The following is a 10,797-nucleotide window of genomic DNA, read 5'->3' as shown; positions in this document are numbered from 1 at the left end:
CTTCCTTCCCAAGGGGCTGCCGGTACCGGCACCGTCCTTCCTGAGGAGCTGCAGGTACCGGCACCACCCTTCCCAAGGGGCTGCCGGAACCTTCCTTCCCAAGGGGCTGCCGGTACCGGCAGTGTCCTTCCCAAGGGGCTGCCAGTACCAGCAGCCACCCCAGCCAGGACATCCCACCAGCCACACGTGGCTCCTACTGCTACGATGTTCTCTGAGCTACCATGGCCACTTTACAGACCCGGGTGGCCGCGTCAGGTCACAAATACTTGCGTTTCCCTAACTCATGAGCACAGAATCATGTCATATGGCATAGTCAGTGCTAGTGCCCAGGCATCTCCAGAGCCTTGGCCTTTTGGGAGCGTTTATGACAATCATATATTCTCCTGACTAGAGATTGTTTGGTGTTTTGGGTTTTTAAACCAGTATTTCTCTGCTGTGAGCAGTATTTTTAACACTACACACGGTGCAGTCTCATTTTTCCCCTCACTGGTGTCACTAACATCCATTTTCCTTATATTCCTGTAATACAGGATATTGTATGGTTACTTCATAGTTTCCTGGATAAAACTTTAGATTTTTTTGTTCTTACGTTTATTCTAAAACCTGGAACCACCACTTTGTTCAATTAGAAATACTTAATTTCACTCTTTGCCTGAGCTACAAGCATATAAAAGCTGCAGCAGTGTGTTAAATCCATTCTGAAATACACACATATTCATTGCCCTGCTCTCAGCCTTCCTTCCTAACGACTGAAAACATTTGCAAGTATCGGAGATATTCTTAAAATAGCCCTGTACATATTTGATCTGGCCATGCCTAGTTGTGGGGAGATCCTTTCACCCTTAAATATCCTGGCAGAGAAAGTGTATCAATCTGGTTTTATGTATTGACTTTACCAATCTCTTGGCAAGTCTAGTTTGCAAGTCTAGTCCTTACAGGGGAAGAAAAAAAAAATGAACTGCAGTTGGGTTTGCTTTTTGGTATTGCTTAGCTGTTTTTGTCACCTTTTGAAGTCACTTAAGTTATCACAGCATTTAGAATTAAGAAGAAGACTCCAGGAAAGCAATTTTTTCCTCCCCTAACAAATTATGTCATTTGGGCCCCAAAATTAAAGTCTTAAAAATTAAACTACAAATCTTCTCTGAAATTATAGTCTCCTTTCTGAATAAAATTTTAGGAATTTAATAGGCCAAAAAAATTCTGTAAGTGCTTGGCTGTAGTAGAGTGTATATATACAGCTATATATGCAAATAAGATGCACAATTGGACAAAACCAGTAACTGAACTATATTCTGAAGACAGGAAGTCCTACTGACCTTGCTGTTACTGAAGTTGAAAGTCACACTGCTGCTGTCTTGATGCCATCTTCCTTTGAAGGCAAGCATCCCTTTAGAAGATAGCCTTACACTGTTGCTTTTCAGCACTCCTGCAAGATAATGGGAGTTTCTGTAATCCAGCCTCAGACCTTCCCTTTACCTCCAACTCTGACTTCCTACCAGACTGAACCCAGGATTCTTTGAGCACTTTTGTCCTTCAGAAAACAGCATATTAAGAATGCTGTGGTTAGGGACACTTACCTAGCCTCAAGTGACTTCTTTTAGGCTCCATTTCCTTGCTGAGCTCACTTGTTCTGAAATTCCATTTGCTACCACCTGGTGCTTCCTGAAAACTCTTGAGCTCATGCTGTACGTGGAAAGACCTTTCTTGCATCTTCTCATTAGAACAGACACTTTGACTTGTCCTCCTCTGCCTGTAGCTTCCTTCCAAAGTATACTATGAGAGATTCCTTTTACTGACATCAAAGCATATTACCTGGGAAGGCAGTTAATAAGGAACATAAATATATATATATATATATATATATCAGTTCAGCTCATCTTAAAGGACCAGCCCACCCTGCAATATGGACAAAGCCAAGTGGATTTTGACTAACTTAAAATTACTGGCATGAGGTGAGGTTGTTCAGTCTGTGTAGCAATGTTAAATTTAGGGTCTCCATGTGGATCACTTTACACGCACTGTTAGGATGCCCAGACAGAAAGGGTCAGGTGAGGAAGAGAGGTGTAACTTCCCTATCAAATAGCAAAGCATGCTGATGAGATAGAGAAACCCGTGCTGGTACCAACTCTACACCTAGATTTTGAGGTCTGGCAATAAGCCCCCTCAAAATCTTGAGGAACACAAATAAACTTTATGCTGTGATCTTCTGTTTTAGGAAGTGGCTGATAAAGAGATTGCGAACTTGCCCCGGGACAGCTGCCCTGTGCGGATCCGCAATAGGTGTGTCCTGACATCCCGCCCGCGGGGAGTGAAGCGGCGTTGGAGGCTCAGCAGAATCGTTTTCCGTCATTTTGCTGACCATGCTCAGATGTCTGGGATACAGAGGGCCATGTGGTAGCTCACCCCATGGAGGATCACCCCATGGATATATACATTCAGGCAGAAAACACAAAACAGGCTCAGTCTGTTTGAGTAATTAAAGGAAGACTGTCCTGTCTAGGAGTCCAGCATCAATATCAAACTAATAAGGGAAGGATGAGAAGCCATGCTGATTAATTAAACTCACTGGATTGTGACTGGTATCAGCTGTCAACCAGCAGCATAACTGCACTAAAGTGGTCTGTATGAGAGGCAGTTTTGTTTTGAGGACAAGAAGTCACTACCTGATGGTTGCAGAACTCAGCTGAGGTTTGTGATACGAGCAACATTAGAAATAAAGACATACAGCACAAGGCTCATTTAAGCATATTTTTTTTTGCCACCGTACAGTAATTTCACCATGGTAATTTGGGGAAAAAGCATAACCGAAACTGCACAACAGGGCAAAGTGGTGTTCTGCCGTGAACGAGGGTGAGCACGAACTGAAAATAAAACAAGGCCTCAAGTTTAGATACTCTTGCTATGCAAACTTAACATATGTATGTTAACAAGCAGACAAAGTGGATGAAAGACCTACTAGAAACTACAACATGCTAGTATTTATCTCCTGCTTGTAGTGCAGCACTTGGTCCAGTGCTTTAAGAACAAGGTAGCAACTAAGTCCTAGTCCAGACCATTAATACCTTAATTCATCAGGTAACATCAAACAAATCTGTCCTTGCAGGAGACATGAGAAGGACACGGGAAGGAAACAACAATAACAAGCCTGCTGCCAAGTTCATGTTTGCCCTGTACTCTTCTTCAAAGCAGGGCAGTGAAGGGGAAATGGCTGCTCTGTCCCCCTCCCTTGCAGGAGGCTGCAACGCACAGGCCAAGTGAAACTGTGCTACCACCAGACAAGGCACACCGGCAGCAAACTGACAGCAACCCATCACCTCATTTAGTCAGATTTTGGTGTACAAGCTATCTCGATAACTTATTCTGTTACCTTAAAACCCTTGAAAGTTGAAAGGAAATAGCAGTTTGTCCCTCTTTTCCTCATATACTGTTAGAGCCAGGGCGACTACACTGTCCAGCATCAGCAGCTCGCTGCCCTCCTGCGACTGATGCCACCTCAAAGACACCCCAAGGAGGTCACAGTTAGCATAGGTGCTAAAGAGCTGCTTGCATTGTCAAAATTAAACTGGTTAAACAGCCAGTAATTAATTTCTGAGAGTTATCATTAAATTTTAATACCACAGGACTAACACCGTATTGTTTCTGCTCATCTAGCAAGTGCTTGAGATAGTGGTTCTACTTTCTTCAGCATTTCTCCCTTTGTGACATGCTTTACACTTCATGTTTCCCACATGTAATCAAAAAACCACACCCCATGTCATGAGCGTGCCATTAACCCCAGCAACCAGACAGGTACAGCCGTCACTCCCAACAGAGAGGCCGTGACCCATCCTAGTTTAGGATTCCTTTTCTTTACATTCTGTTCTCAGTTTCACAACACTCTCCACTCATCTGAGATGATTTTTCAAGGAGGGGTTAAGGATATACCTATGCTCCACTCCTCAGGAAACGGTGAACCACTTGACTGAAGGAAATGCTTTATAAGCTATTTTATTTAAATATTTTCTCCAACCTGAAATGGAAAATGACTGTCTTTGCTTGGAAGAAGGTTGTGTAAACAATGATCTTTGCAGCACAGCGTGTCTCACATGGAAGATCAGTGTTAAGGCGGGCCCTTAAGAGTACTTTCAAATATCCATTGGTATGTCCCCTTTGGATTGCTTTTCTCTGCTTTCAACCCAGGCCTTGTTGATGGTGCGCTTCATTTCATCATCCCCTTCTGCATACATCTTCTTTAGAAGGTTCATGAGCCCTTCACTAGGATCTGAGGTGTCGTAGGCAGCCTTCCTGCAAGACGGATACATGTGAGAAGATCAGCTATATCCAGCAATTCTGGGCAAAAATATTTGTTTGAAACATACTGGTAACAGTGAGGATTTTGTTTTGGCAAAGTCTTTAGACCCGGGGAGAGTCTCAGTCAGCTTCCAAAAGTACAGAGAATCCTAAAGAGTACCCCCTTAAACTAAGGGCAAGTTCAGTAGTACACCTACAGCTGTCCCACTAAGGATGATGGGAAGCATTTTGCAGTAAACATGAACCTGGAAGCACCACCCCAAATTTATTTTAGGAAGCAGGACTCTGGAAGCACCACCCCAAATTTATTTTAGGCAATGGGAGAGGACTATAACAGATATTGAAAGTGCCAATATCTGCCTGTGCTGTTATGTGACAAGTGAATAAAAATAGAAGTGACCACATTCATAACCCAGAAGACATTTTCTGCTTCCTATTTTTCAGGTTATCTCCAGAAGTTAATTGACTCACTATTAACACCTTGCACTTCAAAGCAATTTTCTCAACTTTAGAAGCCAGCTGACAAACAGTGCCACCCACCTGAGAAGCACCTGGGTATGACACGTTACCGGACTATACATAATGCCTTCTCTCTGGAAAAATTGCCTCTCTCTACCCTGTTTTTTAAAATCCTCTTGGCAGTGACTAGTGCAGCTGCAGGCTGGAAGGAAAACTTGCAGCTCAAAATATTTGATCAGCAGAGGGAGCAAGTTCCCCAAGCACGGGGCTAACCAGTCTCACCGACCCCAGCACAAGCTGACTCGTTTGTCATACTATAAATCCTCAATATTCAGAATAAGGTGGCAATAGTAATGTGACAGGCTTGGCAGCATGCAGGACTTCTCTAACAAAATGACCCATTGCATGGCCAGCAGGTCGAGGGAGGTGATTCTGCCCCTCTACTCTGCTCTTGTAAGGCCCCACCTGGAATACTGCGTCCAGTTCTGGAGCCCCCAACACAAGAGAGACCTGGAGCAGCTAGAACAAGTCCAGAGGAGGCCACCAGGATGATCTGAGGGCTGGAGCACCTCTCCTATGAAGACAGGCTGAAAGAGTTGGGGCTGTTCAGCCTGCAGAAGAGAAGGCTCCGGGGAGATCTTATAGCGGCCTCCCAGTACCTGAAGGGGCTACAAGAAAGCTGGGGAGGGACTTTTCATAAGGGCAACTAATGACAAAACAAGGGGAAATGGGTTTAAGCTGAAAGAGGGGAGGTTTAGATGAGATATTAGGAAGCACTTCTTCACTGTGAGGGTGGTCAGACACTGGAACAGGTTGCCCAAGGAAGTTGTGGATGCTCCTCCCTGGAAAGGCTGAAGGCCAGGTTGGATGAGGCTTTGAGCAACCTGGTCTAGTGGAAGGTGTCCCTGCTGATGGCAGGGGGGGTGGAACTGGATGAGCTTTAAGGTCCCTTCCCATCCAAACCATTCTATGATTCTATGACCCTGTCCCTCCAGCAACCTGCCTTAGCAGTCAAGTCACCTTCTCTTAATCTCCAGTGATGCCATTTGAGAGGGGAAGGTACTTTTGCTCTAAATTCTGGTATGGTTAGTTAGGACTCATCAGTTTTAGCAAAACATTCAATAAACACACACAAAATGAATAGTTGTTGGCAGGCATAACTGTCTGTAAAGTGAGTGTTTCCATGCTTCGAGGTGGGTATACACATTCTCTTCTAGGTAAGAACGCGTGTGTGTGTATTGTAAAAGATTATAAAATTATTATATACTACATATACATATATATATACACACACACACATATATATACAAGTCTCTTGTCCCAGGTGTTTCCTGCTTTAATTTACCACCTTTATATATCCAGAGCTTAAGCTACTTGTAGGATTGCTCCCACTGGAAGTGATACAAATTAACTTGAGACTTTGTGTAACGATCCAGGTAAACAAATACTCGTTTTGCCAAAAGGATGCTGGGATTATTGTGCAGGCACTTCACACACAAGTGACAAAATAATTGCTATTTTGACCAGCATAGCTGCAAGGAATATATATGTATTTCTATATAATATATGATTAACCTAAAAAAAAAAAAAAAAAATTCAATCTCACTAGAGTAGTTTTTTTAATGAATGCAGCCATCAAAATATCTATGAATCCTTAATTGGTTGATTACCTTTAGCACTCTCACTGCAAGTCTTACCTATCGTATTTCCTGTGATGCAGCCTTCATCAGTAGCAATAAACAGTAGAAGAGTAGCAAGCAGCTACTCCAAGTAGATCTCCCTCCACTGCCAGTCCTACTAGCACCAAAAAAATCCCAACCTAATGATTTTCAAACACATTAAGGGCCTGTCCCCCAGAAAAGCAGTTCTCACAGTCTGAGTGCACAGTCAGTGCAGCATAGACCTGCTCTCCTGGCAGTCCTAAAGCAACGTGGGAGAACAAGATGGAGGGTTGAAGAGACACTTACTCTTTCTCTTTGCTTTCTTTTTCCACTTGAGTGAGACATTCCCATTTTTCCTCCCGCTTCTTCCTACACATCACAAGGACCGTGTCTGTCTTTATCTGCAGGGAGAACAGCAAGGCATGAATTTAGAATACTTCATAAAGGGATGCTTGTCACCACCACAGTGAGTAAGGTTAGCTGGTAACATAAACCTCTTTCAATACTCAAGTTTCCTGAAACATTTATCTCAGCTATTGATTACTATGTAGCGTATAGAAATCACAGTACTACTGAGCTTTGAAGTACAAAGTGTTAACCTCATGGTGGACAATTTAAATGGTATGATTAACATAATACTAGTACAGAACTATGGTACCCATACAGAACCGACACAGCGCTGCAGAAACACCATTCAGTGATTTCAGGATGCTACAAGCACCCAGGACTGTCGGGTAAAGGGTGGCTCTATTTGCTAGACTTCTCCAAGAATACCAAGTTCAAGTAGAAGCTCTCAAAATTTATTTCTCTATGGATAAGAAACTAGTTTTAGGGCATTGCTTAATCTCGCAGTATGCTTGCAAGTTATAAGCAAAGCCTGTTTTTAATTGCAACCCTGACCTAAATTTTGCAAAGAACTCCTGTGTGCCACAGCGGGACCAGAGTCTGCTGGAGCTTTAGCTCAACTTAGCAAGTACGTGACCACTGCTCGCTTTTACACCACGTTAAAAATCACCAGCACATCACCCTCATTTATTTCAGTTGTTTTAATTTTACACTGTCCTAGTTTTAGGGCAATTTCAAGTGGAACCATAATTTCTTCACATCTGATGTCACTAAGTGCAGCGCACAAGAGTACAGAACACACACAAGGTGTCCAAGACATCCCTAAGCCCAGAAAGGTGCTATGAGTAGCACAGCAAGGACACGTGATGTCACCAGTCGCAGTCATCAGCAGTAAAATGTTACTGGTGTTCAATTCTGGAGCAACACACCCTTATGAAGGCAGAGCAGGTTTCAGATTTTGCTCTGAGTATTATGCTGATTAAGCTTCCCAAGACTTTGGTCTGCTGACAATTCTCTTAGACCTTAAAATTGCAAAGAATTTCTCAGAAATCCTTAAAAGCACAAAGATGCAAATGGATGCTTAGTGGAATTTGCTACTTATTTATTTCTGAAATCCTGGTGGAGAGCTATTAAAAAAAGCACACAATATCCAGACACGATCTTTTGGAATAGAAGCCCACAGATCCCAGAGGATAATTCCACAGTTATGACAATTAAAGATTAGTAAGAATCGTGTTCACAGTGAAGAGACTTTACAGACAGAAGGGAGGGACCAAAGGCCAGAACTGAGTCTCTTGAATTAGAATAAGGCCGTGAACATGGTGCTTTGTGAGGGACCTAAATATCTCTAACAGCCAAGGTGCACTGACCTTTCTAGAGCTGCCTTCCACAGAGATGGGTTTCAGGAGGTTGTTGAAGGTCATGGTGTAGTTCTTCCCATTCAGATTCTTCACTAGCAGATCAAATGACCTGGAACCAGAAATTGGGGGAAGGACAACACAAATTTTGCAATCATCAGAAGACTATTTTGCCTTGCCACCAAAAACAATGTCTGAAAGCCCTGTAGCAGGCACGTTTCTTGGGAAAGCATGTCAGCAGGCTTGAATTTCTTTCTTCCCAGGGCTCTCAAATCTTCAGCTGGATTTAACACTGAGGACCTGTCCAGACTTCACAACGAATTAAGATCTTGAGGGTTCTTTCTACCTCACTGATCTCCTACAGACTTGGAAAGGCAGATTTACATAAAGTACACACAGTTCTATCACCATCAAAAAACAGGGCTAACACTACACACCCTGTCAAGCGTGATGAGGTGCAACAGGCATTTGTCAAATGAAAATACCCTGATGCCCTCTAAGGAGAACTAGACTTATGTGTTAAGTGCTACTAAAAGCTAATAGTGCTCAAGTTTAAAAAAGAAAAAAAAGAAAAAAGGGAGTTGGGGATAAGGGCTGATCCAGAACAGAACTCAGCAGAACACATTCCTGCATTTCAAATCGTGTTCTTCACCCATGCTCTCTCCCCTGTGGCGCGATGCGACGAGATGAACTCACCTTTCTGTGAAATTCACCTGCACGTCCTCAGCTGGAAGCTTCTGGACTCCATTTAAAGAGATGTAAATCTTAATAAACTTATCTGACTGATCCCAACCTGCAAGTGAAATAAAGAGATTAAGTTCTAGCTTTCTTCCATGAACTTCCTATGTTCCATTACAACTTCCCCCACAATGTCCCCTAGTAACGACTGGGATCTCCGCTTTATTGAAATAGTCTTCAGAGACAGAGATAAGGGAAAGACATTAATTATTCAGGAATAACTTGAGAGCAAAAGCAAGTTTTTCATATTTTGCCCCGTTCTCTAGTTCCTGCAAATTCTGAGAAAACCCACATATCAGCTCTGGTAAAAAGGTAACAACTGTGTCTGTGCAGGGGGAGTCAGAGGTAGCTGTCTGCTTTGCTGCAGCTTCCCTGACCCACTTTTTCCCCTGCTCCCCACATGACAAGTATCTTGAGCAATCCCCTCTCCTTTCACCTACATGGTGGGCAGAGAAGCCAAAGCTCACTCCTTCATTCCTAAGCTACGCTAAGCACTAGGCAATGGAAAAATACCAGTTGGTACACTGGGGATCATTAACACATCCCACCAGAACTATCACACAAACACAATTAACACACACTGTGGTTGGGACAGCACAGTGAGCACGTAGTAGCTTTTCACGTAGCATCTGCAGTGTGAAATAAACACTTAAGAAGGGTTCTCTACACCACTAAATGGCAACTATAACTCACACTAATGCCACCCTGCCTTCTCCTCAGAGAGATGCCTGAGCAATACTAAGTGTTCAGAACAGTAATCCTACCATAATTGTTTATTTTCACTGTGTACCCTCCCAGCGATGACTTTTCTTCCTCTGCAGCATCTTTTGGCTTCGGTGGAGGCTGATTCTTGATTTCTAGCTCTAGCTTGTGCTTCTCTGTCATCAGGACATCACGAAGTCGTTTCCTTGTAGCTTTCGTAAGCAATTCTTTAACCTCTTCCAAATCTTTCTGCAACTGGTTTAAAAAGAAAAGATCACGTGCATACATATTAGATACAGTTCTTTTTACTCAAGGTTTGCACCTGAGCTCTTCAGCTATGGCACTTCCACATTTCCCAGGTGTAGCAGTTTCAGATTTATCAAGGCAGTGGTTTTCTTTCCCTCTACAGCCTGTTAAGCATGAAGCCATCTGCTCCTCACTCCCTGACCACTACTATTTTCACTTCCCGACCAGTATACATTATCACAGAACCGTTTGGGTGGGAAGGGACCTTTCAAGGCCATCCAGTCCAACCCCCTGCAGTGAGCAGGGACATAGAATCATAAAATTGTTAGGATTGGAAGGGACCTTAAAGATCATCCAGTTCCAACCCCCTGCCATCAGCAGGGACACCTTCCACTAGACCAGGTTGCTCAAAGCCTCATCCAGCCTGGCCTTCAACACTTCCAGGGAGGAGCATCCACAACTTCCTTGGGCAACCTGTTCCAGTGTCTGACCACCCTCACAGTGAAGAACTTCTTCCTAATATCTCATCTAAACCTCCCCTCTTTCAGCTTAAACCCATTTCCCCTTGTTCTGTCATTAACTGCCCTTTTGAAAATGAAAAGTCCTTCCCCACCTTTCTTGTAGCCCCTTCAGGTACTGGGAGGCCACTATAAGATCTCCCCAGAGCCTTCTTCAACCAGATCAGGTTGCTCAGAGCCCCATCCAACCTGACCTTGAATGTTTCCAGGGATGGAGCTTCTACCAACCACCTCTCTGGGCAACCTGGGCCAGGGTTTCACCACCCTCAGCGTGAACAATTTCTTCCTTACATCCAGTCTGAATCTCCCCCCTTGTAGTTTAAAACCATTTCCCCCGTCCCATCGCTACAGGCCCTACTGAAAAGCCTGTCCCCATCTTTCCCATAAGCCCCCTTCTATTTCAAGGTTTAAGCTTTCATCAATTAAAATCCAAGGGACACGGGTAGGAGCCGGACACCGGGGCGAGCCCCTCAGGAGGCC

At 43.7% G+C, this 10,797-nt stretch overlaps 2 protein-coding genes across 2 annotated transcripts; one reads left to right on the top strand and one right to left on the bottom strand.

Moving 5' to 3' along the window:
* Positions 1-21: 21 nt before the first annotated feature.
* MRPS14 (mitochondrial ribosomal protein S14) lies at positions 22-2,398 on the top strand (the record flags this gene model as incomplete). The annotated part of the gene is made up of 2 exons (XM_010172397.2): positions 22-54; positions 2,216-2,398. Coding segments are annotated over 2 exons (216 nt in total), but the record flags the coding sequence as incomplete, so codon positions are not given.
* A 1,573-nt stretch (positions 2,399-3,971) lies between these two features.
* Positions 3,972-9,808, bottom strand: CACYBP (calcyclin binding protein; the record flags this gene model as incomplete). The annotated part of the gene is made up of 5 exons (XM_010172395.1): positions 3,972-4,284; positions 6,717-6,811; positions 8,126-8,225; positions 8,810-8,906; positions 9,616-9,808. Coding segments are annotated over 5 exons (645 nt in total), but the record flags the coding sequence as incomplete, so codon positions are not given.
* Positions 9,809-10,797: the final 989 nt, after the last annotated feature.

The sequence above is a fragment of the Antrostomus carolinensis genome, unplaced genomic scaffold, assembly GCF_000700745.2.
Source record: "Antrostomus carolinensis isolate BGI_N321 unplaced genomic scaffold, ASM70074v2 scaffold46187, whole genome shotgun sequence".
In the NCBI taxonomy this organism is placed as follows: domain Eukaryota; kingdom Metazoa; phylum Chordata; class Aves; order Caprimulgiformes; family Caprimulgidae; genus Antrostomus; species Antrostomus carolinensis.
The sequence above is the reverse complement of the archived record's forward strand: the minus strand, read 5'-3'. Positions and strand labels throughout refer to the sequence as shown.